Source organism: Pieris brassicae, chromosome 12, assembly GCF_905147105.1.
Source record: "Pieris brassicae chromosome 12, ilPieBrab1.1, whole genome shotgun sequence".
Lineage (NCBI taxonomy): Eukaryota > Metazoa > Arthropoda > Insecta > Lepidoptera > Pieridae > Pieris > Pieris brassicae.
Window position 1 is genome coordinate 3,010,609 of NC_059676.1, and position 19,361 is coordinate 3,029,969.

General features: G+C 33.1%; 2 protein-coding genes across 2 annotated transcripts; one reads left to right on the forward strand and one right to left on the reverse strand.

Annotated features, from left to right (window-relative positions):
• Positions 1 to 2,317: 2,317 nt before the first annotated feature.
• On the forward strand, positions 2,318 to 12,410 carry LOC123717223 (coiled-coil domain-containing protein 96). Its single transcript, XM_045673112.1, has 9 exons — positions 2,318 to 2,446; positions 3,977 to 4,019; positions 6,895 to 7,072; positions 7,694 to 7,817; positions 8,140 to 8,286; positions 9,002 to 9,203; positions 10,220 to 10,395; positions 11,037 to 11,141; positions 12,250 to 12,410. The coding sequence occupies exons 1-9, from the start codon at positions 2,432 to 2,434 to the stop codon at positions 12,376 to 12,378; spliced, it is 1,119 nt and encodes a 372-aa protein (XP_045529068.1). The 5' UTR covers positions 2,318 to 2,431; the 3' UTR covers positions 12,379 to 12,410.
• Positions 12,411 to 12,885: 475 nt separating this feature from the next.
• Positions 12,886 to 19,145, reverse strand: LOC123717420 (putative inorganic phosphate cotransporter). Its single transcript, XM_045673405.1, has 9 exons — positions 18,992 to 19,145; positions 18,417 to 18,616; positions 16,377 to 16,613; positions 15,816 to 16,025; positions 15,185 to 15,352; positions 14,816 to 15,032; positions 13,787 to 13,908; positions 13,310 to 13,426; positions 12,886 to 13,113 (listed from the first exon to the last, which is right to left on the reverse strand). The coding sequence occupies exons 1-9, from the start codon at positions 19,104 to 19,106 to the stop codon at positions 12,886 to 12,888; spliced, it is 1,614 nt and encodes a 537-aa protein (XP_045529361.1). The 5' UTR covers positions 19,107 to 19,145.
• Between the last annotated feature and the right edge of the window lie 216 nt (positions 19,146 to 19,361).

Here is a 19,361-nt window from a genome sequence, read left to right on the forward strand (position 1 = left end):
TTTAACATACGTACTAGGTAATCTGGCCGGAGATCGAATCCCGGAAAAAACAATGTATGTTGTTATGTCAACAAGTTAAGTTAAAAGGCAAGATTGGGATGAGTTGTTAGATGCTCTGAAAATTATTTTTAAGATTCATATTTGAATTGTTTTTAGGATATCATATGAACTACTAAAAGTAATAACATGAACTTTTTTCTAATCGGCAAAATCTAGTCGATAAATAAGATGAAAATGTATCTACAATAGCCCTTTGGGTGGTTGACGAACTCAATGCACTTTATTGCACACTATGGTTTTACTCTTTAGAAAAAATGATTCTTTAATCATTTAAAATTTTCTCAATAATTAAATATAGACATAAAAAACTGGGGTTTTGGTTATTTCTACAAAGAAGCGGTGCGTAATGTCTCTGGCAAGATGAGTATGGCATCCGTGCCAATTGAAGAATTGATGGATGCCTCACGTCATTTCGCTGTGTGTTGTGTTGTTTTTATTTCAACTGTTTGAAGAAATAATGTAGTTTTCGTATCAATGTTATAAATGAACGCCTACGGATAGTCAAACTATTGAGTTTCTAATAACGTAATTATTATTCAAACCTGCGCCCGTACTTTGTATCCTCAAAAGCGACAGCGATACCCATCCCGACGTTTTTGTATGCAAGTTCGATGTAGTTCTGTGAATACGGTGCACTTATGACGCAACCCTAAACTTACGCAGAACAAATTCATATTGGGATCGGGAATTCTGTCAGAGTTAATGCCCTGTACTCTGTAAAAAGGGCACTTCTAAAGTTGATTTCTACACATTGTAATCGCCTATCTCATTGTGCAAGATAACAATTGGCATCCCCTTGTTCAAAGACGAGTCCTCAGAACAGTATTTTAGGGACAGGTCAGAGCCATCGAAATAATGTGTTATCATTAAGTTGACTTACGATTGCACTACATTGAATTATGTGTTTTAGTCATATTTAAAATGTATACAATAATAAGTAGAAATTAATTTTAAATTTCTCCAACTGTTATGTTATAAAAAATTTTAACCCAGCATTTTCATTATTTATATTTTCGATGTTTATAGCTAACTTGAAACATATCAGCGTTATCGGTTTTCAAATGGCTGTAAAAACGTTGGCAATGTTAATTATTTATTTCTGCCGGTACTATAGGGCTCATTTGTCAGCTCCTATAGAATCCTTACAACCATTGTCAATATAATTATAAACTAATATTCATTAATCTTAAATTTTAAATACAAGGCGGCTTTTAAATAATAACCGGCTGGGCTGTACCCACAACAAAGAACGTGTAATCACAAATTCTGTTCAAAAAGAGAAAAGTTAAGAAACGAGAAAAGTTTAATACGTTTTTGACATACGGAAGTCATACCGCTTTACCAAGTCTCGCTTCTAAAATTGTTTCCAATACATAATATGATGATAATATAATTATACTTTTTCTTCAATGGTAATTGAAAACCGCTTAACAGAAAATAATTATTTCTACTTCAAAGTAAATTTGTTAGTAGTAAAATTGTTAATAACAAAGTGAAACTATAAATTATTGTGATGATCGGGATTTAAAACTATCATTAACAAAACCGCGAATTTAACGAGACAAAAACATTTTACTTTTAACTATTCGTATAAATCTTTTGTGTCCAAGGGAAGTGACGTTTTTTATCGTTTAACTGCCAAAAGTACCTAAATAAATAATTCATAACTCAAATTTTAAATAGCTTTGGAATTTTTTACGTTCTTAAATGCTATTTAGGATGTTCGACTCCTATTCTGTCTTGATGTATTTCACAGCTTATTTTTAACGCTTGTGACCCCAACTTAAAGAACATTATTTATCTTTCACAAAGTTCATTAAAAATTTTTTTTTTTTTAGTTTAGAATACAAGATATACGAATACGTCGTTTTTATAAATCTGATTATTGTTAAAAGAAAATAAAATAAGATACTCTTTACAAAATCGTATTATACAATTATAATAATGGATCAAATTGGAAGCCGTGGAACGTAAATCATACAGATTCAACTAAACATTTTTAATGTAATATATACAGTTAAAGAGCGAATTTATTAATTTATTTGACAATTAGAATACCGACTTAATGATGTTCTCAGGCCATATTGCGCACGTTAGTTTTTTTATTAATAATTCGCTAAAATTGTGCATAGGTAAGGAGTTATTAAACCATAAAAGAAAACACTGGCCACTAAGAACACATTTTTTTAGCACATGTAGGTGGTCTATACCATATCCAATTTTAAAAATAAAATTGTTGTCTGTTATCCATGGTAATCCGTCACCATGACAACCAGTGTCACTGCATGTTGGGCGCTATTACGGTGTATTAAATAATTTTTGATGAAACCTTAAACGGATCAATAACTGTAATTTTACTGGATCACGCAATATGGCCGAGACGAAGGTATGCCTTGTTCCGTTGTCCTTTTCACTATAATTATAGTAATGTACAGAGCTCTGTCGATCGATACATAGCAATATTTACGTAACTTTCGTACCATTAGAGATTTTTACACATATCATACACGCAGTAGGTAAATTCTGTTATCAACGTGTTAAAATATTAAATATTAGGTCCTAACATATGAAATTGGCGTTTTGTATGGGAGGAACAAAAAGTCGAATATTTTTAAATATAATATATTTAATTAATCAAAGTATGAACCATTGTTTTCTATGCACTTTTGCCATCTCATAGGTAGTTCATTGATCCCTTTACTAAAAAAACCAGTCGGACGGGAATCAATAAAATCTGTGAAGGTGATTTGGACTGCCCCATCAGAGTTAAATTTTTCCCCTTGCAAGAAGTTGTCCAAATTTCGAAAAAAAGGGTAATCTGTTGGAGCAAGGTCTGGGGAGTACGGAGGATGTCTTAGACATTCCAATTGAAGTTCTTCTAATGTGGTAGCCGTCTGTTGTGCAGTGTGTGCAAACAGAAAAAAACAAATGAATGACGGTCATCGAAGCACAAATACATGAGCTGTACTAATTTGAATTTGGAATTTCTTACCAAAGAGGAGAACATCGCGCTAAAAGTGGCCAGTACGAAATACGCCAATTTCATATGTAAGGACCCAATAAAAACGATATCAATGATACTGTAACGTTTTTTGTTTTGTTTGAAATTTAGCTCTGCTTCCTTAAATTTCTTTACTGAATTACGCAATTTTTCAACGTCACATTTTCATACGCCTTAAGCAACATATAACCACGAGTTACCGGATATTGTTCGTTTTTTTGACTTTGCTTTTAAAACAATATAAGCTGCTTCAACGAGTATGAATTCGTCCACCATTGCTGCCATGGTACTAGCCAAGCCATGTATGTAGCCCGTGTAAAGACAAATTAATCAGCCATATACTGTTGCAGAAATATTGCCGAGATTTTTTGTATTTTCGGTATATAGTTGGCAATGATGTAGCCACATATGTCAGTAATAGTGTAACGTTAATAACGGATAACGTTTCCGTAAGATGTCTTATGACGTAGGATTTATATATTTGAGTTGTTTATCCATTGTGTAGTATTATTGCTAGCAAGTGACTCAAGCCTAACCTGACCCTAATTACTAGTTCTTTGACTATTGTTCAAAAGATCCTTGTTTCGCTTCATTCGTGCTAAGAAAATCAGAATCCTTTATCCTAATTTTAGAGTTAAAAATTATATTTTTTTTTAATAAAATTATTTTGTCAGGTGTCAATTGTTTCTTAATTTCAAACACAGAACATTAAATTTAAAGTAAAATACTTGATAAAGTTCATTAATTGAACCGCTCGGAATTAAATCAAAACATGTAATAATGACGTAGACAAATGATGTACAAAGGCGATATACTAGTGCTACCAACCGTACCGACATACCATTGGACAAGAAATATAGGAAAAGAATAAAGTACATTTTTTATACTCTATACTAAATAATTTTGAATAAACAGGTATCAAAAAATTCTGGCGATGACAGTCCTGAAGGAGATAGTGGTATGTAACTTTTTACGTAATATAAATTTTACGAGTGTGTTACTTACTGTGTACTTATTAATTTCGAAAACCTTGTCTTAGTTAAGGTGACGGATGAAATCTTTAACACCATTTTAAATATATTTTATGTTACTAATTTATTAGTGTACTTGAAATAAAATTAGATTTCATTGCCTTCGGTAATTTGATACAAGGAATCTTTATTTTAAAATTTTACGTTTGAGTAAAAGCATCCTATTACAAGTATAACGTTACATTACTTTCTCTACAACTGTTACAAAATTACGTATATAAACTAAACTTAGCTTAATATTACCAAAATTTCGACAAGTATTCGTATACAGAAGTACAATAGTGTATTTTTTAAAATTTTTGTTTGTCGAGTACAAATTGTTTTTTTTATGGTTATTGTAGTTTATAAGCTAAATAAAAGTGATACACAAAAAAGGATGGAGATACAAGGAAAAAGTGGCTATTTGATACCGCCTTTGTCCCTTGCCTCTTTACAAGGTTGTCACTTGGACGAATGTTCTTAAAATAAAAGTTATCCTATCCTATTTGTTGAAAATTATACATTGTAATTGATGTGAGTTTAACAGGTTTGTGAGGTCCAATATATCTCAGTACTTTAAAAAAATTAACATTATACAAATTCAAAAGGTTTCTATTACTTCTATTACTGTAATAGGGCTAAAACTTAAATAATTATTATAATAACACATAATTGTAACTGTATACATTGCAAAGGGGAGAGAAAGAAAATAAGAAAAAGATGTTGATAGATACGGTTAACATTATGTAAGAACTTAATAGTAATAATCTAATAGTCATTTTCAAATCATAATTTAGCTATTAAATTGCTTAAGGCCGATGATGATATGAGTCATTAGTTGAATGAGCGAACCTAGTTCCGAGGGGTACAAAATCAATTCTCTTAAGAAGATGGGGTTTAGTTGCGTGTTGTGTTTTGTGAATTTTTGTGTGTGGTTATGTCGCTGATTTATAAATCTTGGGCACTCTTCTAGCAAGTGTTTTAGTGTCTGCGTTGTGTGATTGTCGCATGGGCATGTGTAGTTGTCAGTGATTTTGAATCGGCTCAGATAGCTTTTGGCGAAGGAGTGTCCTGTGAGGAATTGTGTGAGTTGAAATGAAATGGGTGTAGTAGAGAAGAATGAATGTATGTCTTCAAGGTTCGGGAACATGTTAACCGTGAAGTGGCCTGTGGACTCTCCTACATATCTATTGTTATTTATGACTTTAGTCGCGTTTTTAATTGATGACTTAATATAGGACAGGGGCATTCAATATGGGATGGGGAGAGAGAGGCGGCTGCGTCCGCGGCTTCGTTGCCATGGATCCCGGAGTGTCCTTTCACCCATTAAAATAGGATCTCGGAGTTTTTGTGTGTGTTTTTTAACTGGTGAATCGTGTTGTGTATTCTATTTTTGTTGAATAGTTCTGATTGTCGATATGCAATTGTTCGTATTGCGCTACGTATAATCCAGGTCCAAGACATTCCAACTTGCGCACGATCACCTCCAGATCAGCTACGGCGTTCCTGCATCTGATATACCGCAGACAAAGAGCTGAAGCTTGCTCGCTTTTACGTCTTTGTAAAGTTAAAAATCTTTCCACAGTCTGAAATTATAAACGTGTAATAGAGAAATATATTTTTGCCATCCTGTGAGTGAGTCGGTATGAATGAGCGAGTGGGTTACTTTATTTTTATGGATGTGTTCTTCTGCTTTGAGAATTGCAAGCAGCTCAAGCCTGAAAGACTGCGCTAGTGCTGTGTAATTTAAATAATTTTGTAAGTTTGGTTGTTTGAGCGGAGGGTGGAAAGACAACAAATGCCGCGCCGACAGAGCCGTCGTATTGTTTGCTGCCGTCCGTGTATATATGCATGTGCGATTTACAGTTATTAGTAGTACTGGGCTGTGCTACACGTGTGTCGATGGGTATCCTATGTGCCGGGTGAAGGAGCTCCTGGAACGGTAAAGGTGTTTCTAGCGGGATGTCCGAGGGAATCCTATCGCTGGTTCTACTAATCCGGGTTTGTTCTAGCTCAGCGGTCTCTAGGACCTTGAGGGTACAACAGTGTTTGAGTTGAAGACATCGATTTTTAAAACACTTTATTTTATTTACTTATTTTTTGTATGGAATCTCGCTGTTGGCCTTAAGGGCCTCTATTGCTTAGCTCGGGCTGTTTTGGCGAGCTTAACTCGCCCTGAATGGACGCGAATAGCGCAACGGCTTGGGCCGTCGCAGGGTGGTCATTCGCCTGAAGGGCAGGACGGAAGCTCACTGGAGTGAGCGAAGTGTGAAGTGAAGGTCCACGCCCTTCCCGGTGAAGGCGGGATCTGATATCCTAATCTGATTATTATATTCATTATTATTGGTTGCACGAGCGGCTTTTAATTTGTTATTGGCTATTGTGATTAGATCGTCCGGATCCGTTAGAACATGTCGGGGCCTCCTTGGGCCCTTTTGGTCGGTAAGAGGTAATACTTGATGTTTTTACGCACCAATGGGTTGGGATGGTGTATAGCCTTGTCGAAGTGGCGTGTGGATGACAACTTAATCCATTGGGTTATGATAGGTTATTGGGAGCTCTAGTGCATGGTGGAAATCCACGATACGCACGATTCTTAGTTGCACTTGAAGGGGATAGAACTTGTCAACCAAGCCGTTATGCCAGACCTTGTCGAATGCCTTCGCTATGTCGAAGAAGAACGCACCCGTGGCTCTTGGTTTCAGTGACACTTTTTTATTGATTACAATACGATATTTATTTGAACAGTGTATGCTTCCGTTTAATTCCAAATTCTCCCACAGAGCGCTGCTCGCGTCTTTACAAAATTTACATATATTACAGATAGTGTTAACGCTGATGAGCCTTCCTTTGGGCAGATTGGACAAGGTATTCTAAAAACTGCACCCATAGCAATAAACCGAGACGAATATTTGCAAGCCTATAGAGATCTTTCGTTTGACCGCTATCAACTACAGTTGAAGAACAATTTACTGCACCGGAGATTGGGCGAATACTACAAGTAATTTTAAATAACAAATCTTAAGCATTATTGTAGCTTAGTGCCAAATCCAAATCAAATAAACGTTCATGCCATGGCTTTCTTTTTGTTACACAAAAATTGATAGTGCTACAAATTCAGTGTACATGCCATGGCTTTTCCTTTTTTTATATCCACAAAATTAATTGTTACGCGTACAGTTACAGAAATCGTTGTAAAACGAGCACATCCAAAAATAATAAAAAAGTAAATATTTTAAGATAATATTTTACCACTAAATATACCACTTACAATACATTTACATTTGCAATACATTCGCGTTTAAATTTGCATGGGTTGCTACGCGTTTAAGTTTACATGACATTCACACTATCTAATATTTATTTATCAATGTATATCAGACACAAAACGCTGACCTCGCCCATGTAAATAATAAAAGAAACATACAAGCTTCTATTTTGACGATGTTTTGTGAATTGTTTACGTCGATTGTATTTTGGGTTAGATTCCTCATTAAATAATAATGGATAAGGTAATTATAGCAATTTATGCTTGTTTCAAAGCCTGGTACTAGGGATACTATTATTGAAACGAAATGCGGAAAAAAACAATCAACTAAGACTGTTTTTTAAATGTTTTAAGGAAACGAAAGCTTGATCATGTCTTAAAGCCTATAGAAGGTGCTCAGGAATTGGAAGAAAAATTCCAACAAAAGCTGTTAACTTACGAAGAATTAAAAGAAAAAGAGGAAAGGGAGATGCGAGATGTAAGCATTTTTTTTATAAACACCTTTCGTAGGAGATACTGACGTTGACGTTATGTAACTACAATTAATTTGTAATATATTAATTAATACAAAGTTAGATTAAACAACTAAGTTTGTAGTCGAATTTTTATTTTCAAAACTTATTAAAGCTAGTTATTTAACAAATACCACATAAGGTTAAATTATTTGTAATTTGCAAACATAAAATTTATATTATGAGGTACATTTATGATTTTATTTTTCTTGAGAAGTCAAAGCCTGGTTGCTTGGACCTCTTAAAGAGGTTATATTATCAACAATAAATACAGTATTTATATTTCAGATAAGGAGAAAACTAGAAGCAGTACAATTTACATATGAAGATAAATTGGAGCACGCTGAAAAGAATTTCAACAATCTCCAACAATTGGAAAAATCGACTGGTACTGGCTTGATATATTCGAAGAAAGGCAAACCTATTGCTGACAAGGTACCTATAGTTATACCTAAGTTTTAAGTTTAAAATTTTATAGATAGTAAATAACGTTTTAAACTTATTCTATATACCAGGTATATAACTGGATACCCTTTATACAATATTTAGTGCAGACATCTTAAAGATTTAGGTAAGGTTTATATATTACCTACAAGAATAACAACTAACATTATGCCAGCCAGTGTAGCCATATCTCGCTGGTTTTACGATTTAGGGACTACGTGAATTCTACTCCTCTCTTATTTTAACTTTTAATAGCCACCGTTCTTATTTTTAACATTATAACATGTAATATTCAATATAATAATAATTTAATTTTATATTGAACTTTCATCTTGGTATGATGAAAAATCAAAGACTCTTAAAGTGTACCAGGATGAGTCGCCAATTTAAAATAACTTTGTCATACGCTCATATATAAAGTGCCGCCCATCGACACCTCAACTTATGGGTGTTATCTTAGGGAATGATACGTTCATGAAGGCCCTAAAGTAGTAACGGTTTGGAAAAACCTCCGGTTGCAGTTGGTTCCACACCTAGCAGAGGTTGTGCGCTGCAGAAAGTGCCTTAAAAAGCTTTGTGTTGTGGAACGCCAAGCGTCGCAGTAAAAGGGATGAAATTTTATTATGAAATCTGTTATCTGGTTATCAAATCATGTTTCCTTAGGATGGCAAAAATATATTTCTCTATTACACGTTTATAATTTCAGACTGTGGAAAGATTTTTAACTTTACAAAGACGTAAAAGCGAGCAAGCTTCAGCTCTTTGTCTGCGGTATATCAGATGCAGGAACGCCGTAGCTGATCTGGAGGTGATCGTGCGCAAGTTGGAATGTCTTGGACCTGGATTATACGTAGCGCAATACGAACAATTGCATATCGACAATCAGAACTATTCAACAAAAATAGAAGGTAATATAGTTTGGAGTAACTAGAATTATAAATTCATATGCTTACGTTATATATATTAAAACTTATGGTCCCTCTAAGTCATTTTCTAGAGTGCATGCCTATTCTCTTTGAGGGCTTTGTGCAGGTAGGTAGGTAAGATGTAGAACGAAGATGGCGCCTGAAGGGTTGAATGCAGGTCAGTGCAGATTTTAATGAAATTTTCAATTTGCAAACCAGCTCTGTTTTTTAACTTTCTACGACAATTTTCAGTGACTGTTCACGTCACTGAAATACAGTAAGGTCTAAGATAGGTTAGATCTGTTAGGAAACAAATTTTATATAGAATAATTGTTTAAACGACTTAAAGAAATTGAAGGGGTATATATGACGTGTATTTTTTGAATTATCTGTATAATACATACAGTAAATAATTAAATTTAAGCTGTTTGCAGCCAGTTACAAATTTTGTGATACAGTTAATTATTAAATTAAAAAAACATATATATGCTATGAAAATAGTAAATACTGAGATAAAAAGTTTTTTTTTTAATTTTATGATTGTTTTGTTAGACAAACGTTATATCTATTTAACTATATGCTAAAACTAATCTTTGGGACTAACCGCATTATATTTAACAACACACTGCAAAGGTCATTTCTCGAACAGAATATAAACATTAACCGACAATAATGCGGCTAAAATTTTGTTAAAACCACGAATTTGTAATCGGATTAAATTAATGCACTGAAACGAAAATAATTCTAATTGAACATAAAGTATTATTGTAATTGTTATACGACCATTATTTAATCATAGATTAAACACACCAAAAATTAAAGGTAAAACAGATTATAATAATGTTTAGTTGCACAACAACTCTGAAATATTTGTTGTGCTCATATCAAAATGGCGCCCTGAAATGCCGATACTTTTTCAGAATATTACCATGTCATTCGGATTAAATAGGAATAAAACATTTCTATATCAATATCACGTTATTTTTCCTTGACTTTGCAAAATATGAAATTCGTTGCAGAGCGAGAAGACGAGTTGATAAGAAATCGCTCGAAATGCACTGAACATAATCAAATACTGGCTCACATTAGGGAAAAGATGCATCACACAGACGAAGTTATCGACTTTGCTGAATGCGATCTTGGAGATGCTGAGATTGAATTTTTACGAGCTCGAGAGGATTTAGGACAAGTTAAGGTTCGAGCTATATTTAACATTTAAAACAAATACACCCAGAGTAGTGTTGGCCGAGTGGCATCAATGTGCGACTATAACGATAACTATAAAGGAACATGGGCAATATTTATTATGCAAATGGTTTGCGTGATTTTGCCCATGTTCTTGCCCTAATTTAGTCATTATTGGAGCTTTGAAGTTTTGTTAATTAGATTTTATTTCCTCTCATCATAGCTTAATGGTTATAGCCGTTATCATCTATAGACATAACTAGTAGAAAACTGTGATTTTCCCAACATCAATAATACAATTTTTAGTTGCAAATCAGAATCGGTTTTTGGTCTACCATACAAATATTTGTTCTAATCATAATGGATTAAGAATAATAGATATAAAAATTTATGTAAATAATTTGGATTCATTGACATTTAAATAGACTTTACAGAAAATGTACTTTAGTAACTTCACTGTATAAAATAAACGTTTTCTAGGTTAAAACGTTTCTTCAGAATGAAATTTAAGTATTTTAAGCACGCGAAATGTCGAGAGAATTTTTTTTCAATTTAAATTTAAAAACATTACACAATAATTGTCTTAACTATTCTTTAAGCATTTTTAACTTACCACCAATTCAACTGCTATAATTAATCGCTTGCTTACAGAGCCGTCGCGACAAACTACGTTGGTCGTTGCAAGGTGAGCGACTGAGGGCGGGCCTTCTTACAAGAAAGGACCTTTTGCGTGACTACCAAGACGCCACTGACGAGGTAAATCCATCATAAAACTTACTAACTTTGCATGCAAATGTAATTATCATTGTACCCTAGAAATGGAACGAAACGGGCTGTGCCATGCAATGACAAAGTTTAATCTTTCATTAACATTTTTCTTTTATTACAACTTTATCGATTGTTGCTTCTAAGCAATGTCATAATTGTTTCAATAACTTTTTTCTCAGTAGAACTAGGTACAAATTTCTTTGCTCAAGGGATTTACAAAAAGTTTCTGTATAATTATTTACATTAAACGTATACGTTAATTTTTACAAGCCCTTACTGTTGGTAAGAAACAGTGGCGGTCATATAATTAGAACCACTTCTGATGATTAAGAAAGTAAAACTTCGACGTACAATTGTTCGTAAAAAAATTACAATTCAATAATTAATAATTATGCAATAATATAACCGGTGAAATAAAAATCTCATTCAATGCATATCATATAAAGCATATCTTACTTTTAATTACAAAATAAGTCTAACACATGTAGGAGTTTATTTTCTGTTACTGGCCGCTTGGGCGCCTGATTAGAAATATTTTAAAAAGCATCTATAGCACGTTCTTTTTTTGAAATTGGAGAATAACATTCCTTTCTTGGCTTTTTCTATTATTTTGCCGGCAATTCAAAATTTAATCTGAATTTTATTTGAGTTGACCATTATTGTTCATACCTTAAAACTGATGTAAATGTTTGTCCGTAATGTAATATTGAAACTGCACTTGTGTAATAGGATTTATATTGTTTTTCTAATAAATGATAATCGTTGAACATATTGTCGTCCTATTTATTGTTTAATTTAAAAATAAAAACGATTGCGGTGTTATATCTTACATAATGTCAAAAACCGTTGGTAGTGATTTTTAATTATACGACCACCATTGTAGCCAATATTCATAATCATTATTAAAACTGCGGTAAAGTATCCAAATCGTAAATAGGTAAATATTGTATAAAAAACATTTTTTATTTAAATATCTAGTACATCATGAAAACCTAAAAATGCATTAAGAATTTAACATCTAGCTTAATTCACATTAGAATTACAAACTATTGTAATACTATATACACAATTTAAATCCCAAATCGTTTTACTGCAGGTTGTAAGTCTACGCGAGAAAAAAGTCCAATTACAGGAACAAGTACGAGATATAACAAAGGAAGTACGCAATGCACGGAAGCGCATGGTACATCATTCAAATATTCAGAATGCAGTCAGAGATGATTAATGTTGTTTTTTTTAAATATTTACTCTTACTTACAATGTGTTTTACTTATAAGTATCATGCATAATGCAGGAGGTGAGCAAAACTTTAGTCGAAAATGGCGTGTTTCGTTTTACTGTTTTTGGTCACAAGTAAAATATTGACGCAGCATCATGTCGTCTTTGGTTTATGTTCTTCCGCTGGCTTCTCGACCTCTAATAACAGCAGAAAATTAGGCAACATTCTTACAAGTCTTGTATTAAGTAAGGTCTTCAGCTTACTTGTCTTAATGTCCTACAACCCCTAGAGGGCGTCCACATTGAGTCTCCATCGCGTTCGGTCTTTAGCCTTGTACATTGAAAAGTATCGATTTATTAGAAATTTAACACATAGAAATACTAAAGTATACTAAATGGTTTACTTTTTTTATTTACATCCAATTTTGATTGATTTAACACGTTTGAAATAATATACAGATTGAAATTTATCAATTAAACGCGGTTTTTAGTTTAAAATAAATTATATTCAATTTTATTTTTGCGTTTCTTCTTCGTCCTTTTTACAAAGCTTGATTGACTCTGGTTCTGTTGGAACTTCTTTTATTATGGGTCCATGTTTCCAGTTTGAGGGGTAACCGAACTGCCTAACATCATCCCACCATTGCTGCTTGCCATCTGCCAAGAAGCCATAGAGAATATTGCTCCCCACCATCATCACGAAACATATCCAAAATGCTCTTCTCCATTGAACCAAAGTAGACTGCAAACATATTGCACTATATCAAAACAATAAATTAAGTTTTTCAACGCTGCGAAAATTAAGAAGAAATTATTTATATACACTTAACAGTACCATCTACGTTACCATGGTTACATATATAATCGTTTACCACAGTAACAAACAGGTATTCATATAGTAGAGCTAGAAGGAATCTAGGTATGAAATATAATCTTACATCAGGTGTCATTAATCCGATGAGGTATGGTGAAATTATGCCAGCGAATGTTGTAATTGTGTTAATGAAGGCTGACACCGAGCCAGCATGATTCGGCGCCACGTCCAGTATATTTACCTGTAATTTTTTTACATATTTTTTTAAATTTTAAACTAAACTGATGGCATTGGAAGCTTTACTCCATCCATCGAATCCTGTCAGAAAGAAGTCTTGTTCTGGTGGACGTGTCCCGAATAAGTATTGTGTTGTATTCATATAACAATTTACAACATATAACAATTCATATAATGTTCAGTACTTATTTAAAATAACCAGATTGCTAATCGCTTATAAAACGTAAGACTCGACGAGGTGCGTCAAAACAACTTTTAATTGTAAATAACAGTAGATTAGCTTGTACTTTTAAAAGAAAATTTTGTAAAGTCGTTAAACGCAAACTAGGAAATTAGTTGGTTCTAAAAAAAACTTTGTACCTACCTTCATTCCACTAACATAACCTCCCATAAAGCCCATAGCTAAAACGAAACATCCTAACGCAACCGTACGATTGCATCCCGAATAGGACGCTAATATTATGCAAGTTGCTGGCAACATTGATCCTGAAAAAAAAACAATTATTATTTAAGGACAAGTAAATGATCAGCCAGATGAAGAAACAAAACAAGAAATGTTGACATACGTAAAAAACAAACATCAACAGATGTACTTGAACACGCTCTAAGGCTTATTGGAAATGGGCGGGTCATATTGCTAGAGCGTGGGATAAAAGATGGACACTAAAAATAACAAAATGGACTGGACCTACTGAAAAGAGATGTATAGGACGATAAAAGAAAACATGGACAGATGACATTATATAACTAGCGGGGAAAAACTGGATGAATTAAAAGAATATTGAGGAAGCTTTTACCCTAAAAGCGGCTATACAAAAACTAGACTACTAAAAAGAAAAAAAACTAACTTAAATTTTTTTAAACTTATACTAACACAACTAATATTAAGGAATGTAAACTATCCACTTGTTGTATAGCTTAATTTATAAGGCTTTAATTATAATGATGAAAATGATCAGCCTCTTGTGACTGACACATGAAATATTTTGGAACTAAAATGGTTCTCTAAAATCCTACAGTGTTCTCTACCAGTCTGTTATATTTCTAGTAAAATCAGATTAAAATGACAAATAATATTTAATTATATATACTAGTATATAGTGAACGCAATCTTATTTATGTAAAATATTTTTAATTTTAATTATTATTGTCATTATTAAATATTTAATTTGACGCCTGATAACTGGTTTAACGGTGACCTCAAAGCTGGTGCCTTGCTCGTTTAACGAATAAGTATCCTAATACAGCGAGCTTAAGGCACCGAAAATTTTAAATTTATTTTAATTTTAAATTATTCTTATTATTATTATTACTGTGTAGGTTAAGAATGTTGTAAATACTATATGTTTGTGTGTTGGAAATAAATTAGGATAATCTAATAAAACTGAATTACCTATAGTAGTATAAATAATTCTTCCCATTCGGACGCTGTGCCAACCCTTTTTAATCCCGTAATCGCAGGTAAATCCAAAGATAAACCCACAAATCCACTTAGCTAAAAAAGGTAGGCAGGTTAAAGCACCTGTCTCAGCGATGTTGAATTTCAGCACATCGTGCATATACTTTGGAAGATCAGAGACCATGGTATAGAAACCCCAATCGTGGCCAATCTGTAAACTCAAATTATTAGGTCATTCGGTCTTCAGAGAACATTAAGATTAGACAATACATACAAATTAAAAAATCGAGGTCAAATTTTTAGTTAGGACCGCTGTCGCTGAAGACTGAATTTCTTAAAATATACGGAAATATAAAGCCTTACTCCAGCACAGAGTAATGCCCAAGCAGCTGGTGATCGAAGCATCGCCTTCCATGGTACTGGATCGCTGGAGGATGATACTTTAGCGCGCTTCACTACTCGGTTCAGATAGTCTAACTCTTTGTAGGAAATAAATGGATGTTGATTTGGTTCATTGTAGCAGAGAAAACTCTAAAAATGAAGGTATATATAAATTATGCGTATTGATGTAGCAATAAAAACCAATATAGTTTAAGAATACCAATAATTTTCTTGGTTTTTTAATGCAATTTTTATGTGTATAACCTATGTTCAAATCTGAGTTCGAATGTACCATATTCGTTTAAACCACGGAATAAATATGTTTAAAAAATAGTTGATTATACTTTTTAATACCAGCATAAAATAGTACCAGTGTCTACACTGTCATATACATGTTGCGTAATGAACATTTCAGGCACTCTAGTGAGCATATTATTTTTCACCACGTTGTCGAGTATCTCAAGAATCTTGTAAGAATTTTACTTAATAAAAAACCAATTTTACTGAACCATCTCAATGTGCCGTATTATAAATTCATTAGATCTTGTATATTTATTAAGTGTTGTAATCATATGTTGCATATTGACCTGCATGTGATTCTAATGATACTTACCCAGAATATAAACCATACTACCCCAAATCCCCCGAAGAAATAGAAAACATAAGCCCAATCCCGGCCGCCAGCCATTAAAGTTCCGCCCATTAAGGAACCAAACATATTTCCCAATTGAGCACCGCCGAAAATAAGAGCTCCTTGGAATGCCCTTTTATCTGGTGGGGTCCATCTTGACATCATTATCATAAGTGCTGGTATAGTCGGCCCCTATAAAATATAAATAATAGTAATTCCAAACAAAATTTACATATGAAACGAGGACTTGTACAGGGTTCAAAAATACGAAATTCTATTAATAAGAGACGTTTTTACTTTTTCAGATCATTGTACTAGAAAGAAATAATAGAAAGAAAGAATAGGCTTTTATAACTAAGGAATTTGTTAATACAGGGTGTTGGTTTTATACGTAGGTTATGGATTTAATTCCCTTAAAAATAATATACAGAAGGCAAAATGAAAAATGAGACTACTGCTAATTTGTTATGCAATTAGTTTCTGTATGCCTTATAATTACATTTTTCACATATTATATTGACTGATATTACAAGATATTCTTACCTCCCCCATGCCTTGAAGGACCCTCAATATAAAGAGCCATGTAGAACCCCCAATTTTTGTAATTAGTGGAGTTAAAAATGTTAATATCGCAGTAGTAAGTAAACCAATGCCGAGCGTCCATTTAGCTTCATACTTTTCCGCTAAAAAACCCCCAAGTATCTGAGTTATACCATATCCATAGTAGAACCCACTTAATATAAATCCTTGCACTTCCTCATTCCAATCGAATATTGCATGCTGAAAATATATACATGTTATTTGATTGGCAGTTATTTTAAATACATTTTATTAAAAAGTATACAGGATAGGATACACATCATGATCAATAAAAAATTGAATTGCTATCATGAAGCGTTTAAATAGAATACTCGTAGTAAATTATATGAAGCTTCCAAATAAATACCGAGGAGAGCGTTTCAGTTCTTTTTGCTAGGTACCCCAGTACTCTCGCTTAATCTCGGGAAGAATTCCGCCTCAAAAAAGAGGTAACCCTATACGGCTAAGCCATCCGTGGCAAAAGTCTGTCAAATATCTAGGAGTCACGCTTGATAGCGGCATGTACTTCCGTCAGCACATAGCCGCCGTTCTCAAGAAGGCCTCTTGTCCTCTCTCGCCTCTATTTCCTCCTGTATAAAAGGGACAACCTTAGACACAAAGTGACGTACAAGGCCCTTATCCGACAGTGCATGAGCTACGCTAGCGTAGTCTTCGCATATTGCACCCCTACCTTTATCCACCGGCTACAGGCGCTCCAGATGCATCCTTCTATGTGAGGAACGTCGATCTCCACCATGACCTCCCTACCTACGCCCAATGAATGAAGATGTCGTCCACACGCTTCGACAACCATCAACCCAAGCCGTTGGTGCGTAAAACCATCAATTATTATCCCTGCCCGACAAAAAGGTCCGTAGGAGGCCTCGACATGTCCTTACGGATCCGGATAATCCAATCAAGATAGCTAACGACAGCGAAATTCCATTAAATAAAACTTATATACCAGTTGTATTGAAAACTACAAGAAAATTCATAATATTGAGGATATTACACATACATAAAAATTTTAAATAGATCAAATATAATTTATTTACTTAATAACATAAGTTTGCATATGCCTTTTGCGGTCTCAATACGGAAATCGTCAGTGTTTTTATTAGATATAACTGACTGTACTGATGATTTCATCATATAATCATTTTTGTGTTTAATTAGAGTAATCAAATATATTTATGCAAATATCTTTTACCTTATGCAAGATGATGAAAGATAAATTTGTTTAAACACTAACATAACTAATTTATGAGTATATAATAGCCCTGTACATGTGGACGATAATTTAACCAAACGGTTACTCATACTTGATAGTAAGTCAAATATAACAATCGATAAAATCTAAATATTTTATTGTTTTTTACGGAATCCAACTAATTCGTTCGCCATCGTAGCTAGTATTTGTTGCTTTATTCTTTGTGAATATGTTAATAGAAAAGATTAAAGTGCCCACCCATCCGGATAGTTAAACACCTAATAGATATAATTTAAGAAAGTGTCTTTAATATTTAAATATATATTAGTTTTGTATTGTGTTTGCCGTTATTTTTCGACATTATACACAGTGGTTCACGATGTCTTAATAAATCTTTATGGTGGTATAAAGTAAGGCTTTACATTTCTATCCCTTGCATTACTTAGATTTATAATCGTGGCAATTACCAAAATCATTATATTTAAAGAACCCGAGATTATATCACTCCTTCTTTATCATAATATAACATTTATTTAATTAGCATATTACATGTAATTATTGTTTTACATGAGTGCTTAATATATTATAGTGGAAATCATATTCTCTATAATTATAAAGCTTCCTTAGACAGACAGATAGACTAGAGACCAAATCGGGACTATTAATTTTGGTCCTTCGATCCAACCAACAAATAGAAATAACTATTAATAGTAAAAAAACAACTAGTCAAAAATATCCTCGAAATTTCTCAACTTGATAACATATACTTATCAATTACCGATTATTATACTTACTGATTTGTCTACGAGTGCCGTAATATTTCCAATAATTTCTTCGCTTGGGCAAGCATCAGGATCAAAATGTTCTCTTTCGATTTTTGTTCTGTTTACCATTTGTGTGATGGCAAGGTTAAGCGTAACGCGCATAGTATAGGCATTGCACAAACCAATTAAACTTATTACACCAAAAACCCACTGTTGTGGTATGCAACAATCTAAAAAAAATAAAGGTTATCTGGTGCTGCACTCTTGATCATTTTCATTCACCAGTAACTCAGTCTAAGAAACAAATCATAAAATATTTACACTAAATAGCTATACTTTCTTAAATTGTTTAAGTATCAATAATTTACCTAATATATCTGTACAACTACAAAAGTAACACCCTTAGAGGATGTCCAGTTAATTCACGGGCCTAATTTATCATACTACCTCCAACCTTATCGCAAATGCAATAATTATTTTATGATGCATTAACCAATGACCTTACTGCATTAGGTAACAAATCTTGCAAGGTTTAAATAGAGATATTAATACACAACAAATTCATGACGAAAATTGATATATGAATATTGATTTAAATTACTTACGTTTTCGTAGAACTTTTATTAGGGCACTATCTTTCTTTGGATAACGAACATCTTGGTCGCATAATAAATCATCTTGTTTTTGAGTATTTTCGTTGTTTTCTTTATATTCACTCATCCTTTTCTATTATTATGTTAAACAACTAAAAGTACGTGTTCATCCTGTGACGATGGCAATATATAAAAATTTCGCAACATTTACTATTTATATAAAATTATTATCACTTCAGTATTTACAAAATTAAGATCTTATAGATATATATATATGAAGTAGTTATGTGGCGTATTGTGTAATATTAGTGTAGTATCAATATTTGTATAGCACAGGTATAATGGTATTATTTCACTATTAGGCAATACCTATTTAAAGTTA

What these genes read in the sequence shown, in the direction of transcription:
- LOC123717420 (XM_045673405.1), bottom strand. Translation starts at nt 19,106, where the DNA reads ATGAGTGAATATAAAGAAAACAACGAAAATACTCAAAAACAAGATGAT. An exon ending in TAGTATGGTTTATATTCTGG is followed by an intron (nt 15,353 to 15,815) that starts GTAAGTATCATT and finishes CTTCATTTTTAG; the next exon opens with AGTTTTCTCTGCTACAATGA. An exon ending in GTTATGTTAGTGGAATGAAG is followed by an intron (nt 13,427 to 13,786) that starts GTAGGTACAAAG and finishes AAAAAATTACAG; the next exon opens with GTAAATATACTGGACGTGGC.
- LOC123717223 (XM_045673112.1), top strand. An exon ending in CAGTCCTGAAGGAGATAGTG is followed by an intron (nt 4,020 to 6,894) that starts GTATGTAACTTT and finishes CATATATTACAG; the next exon opens with ATAGTGTTAACGCTGATGAG. An exon ending in AGGAAAGGGAGATGCGAGAT is followed by an intron (nt 7,818 to 8,139) that starts GTAAGCATTTTT and finishes TTTATATTTCAG; the next exon opens with ATAAGGAGAAAACTAGAAGC.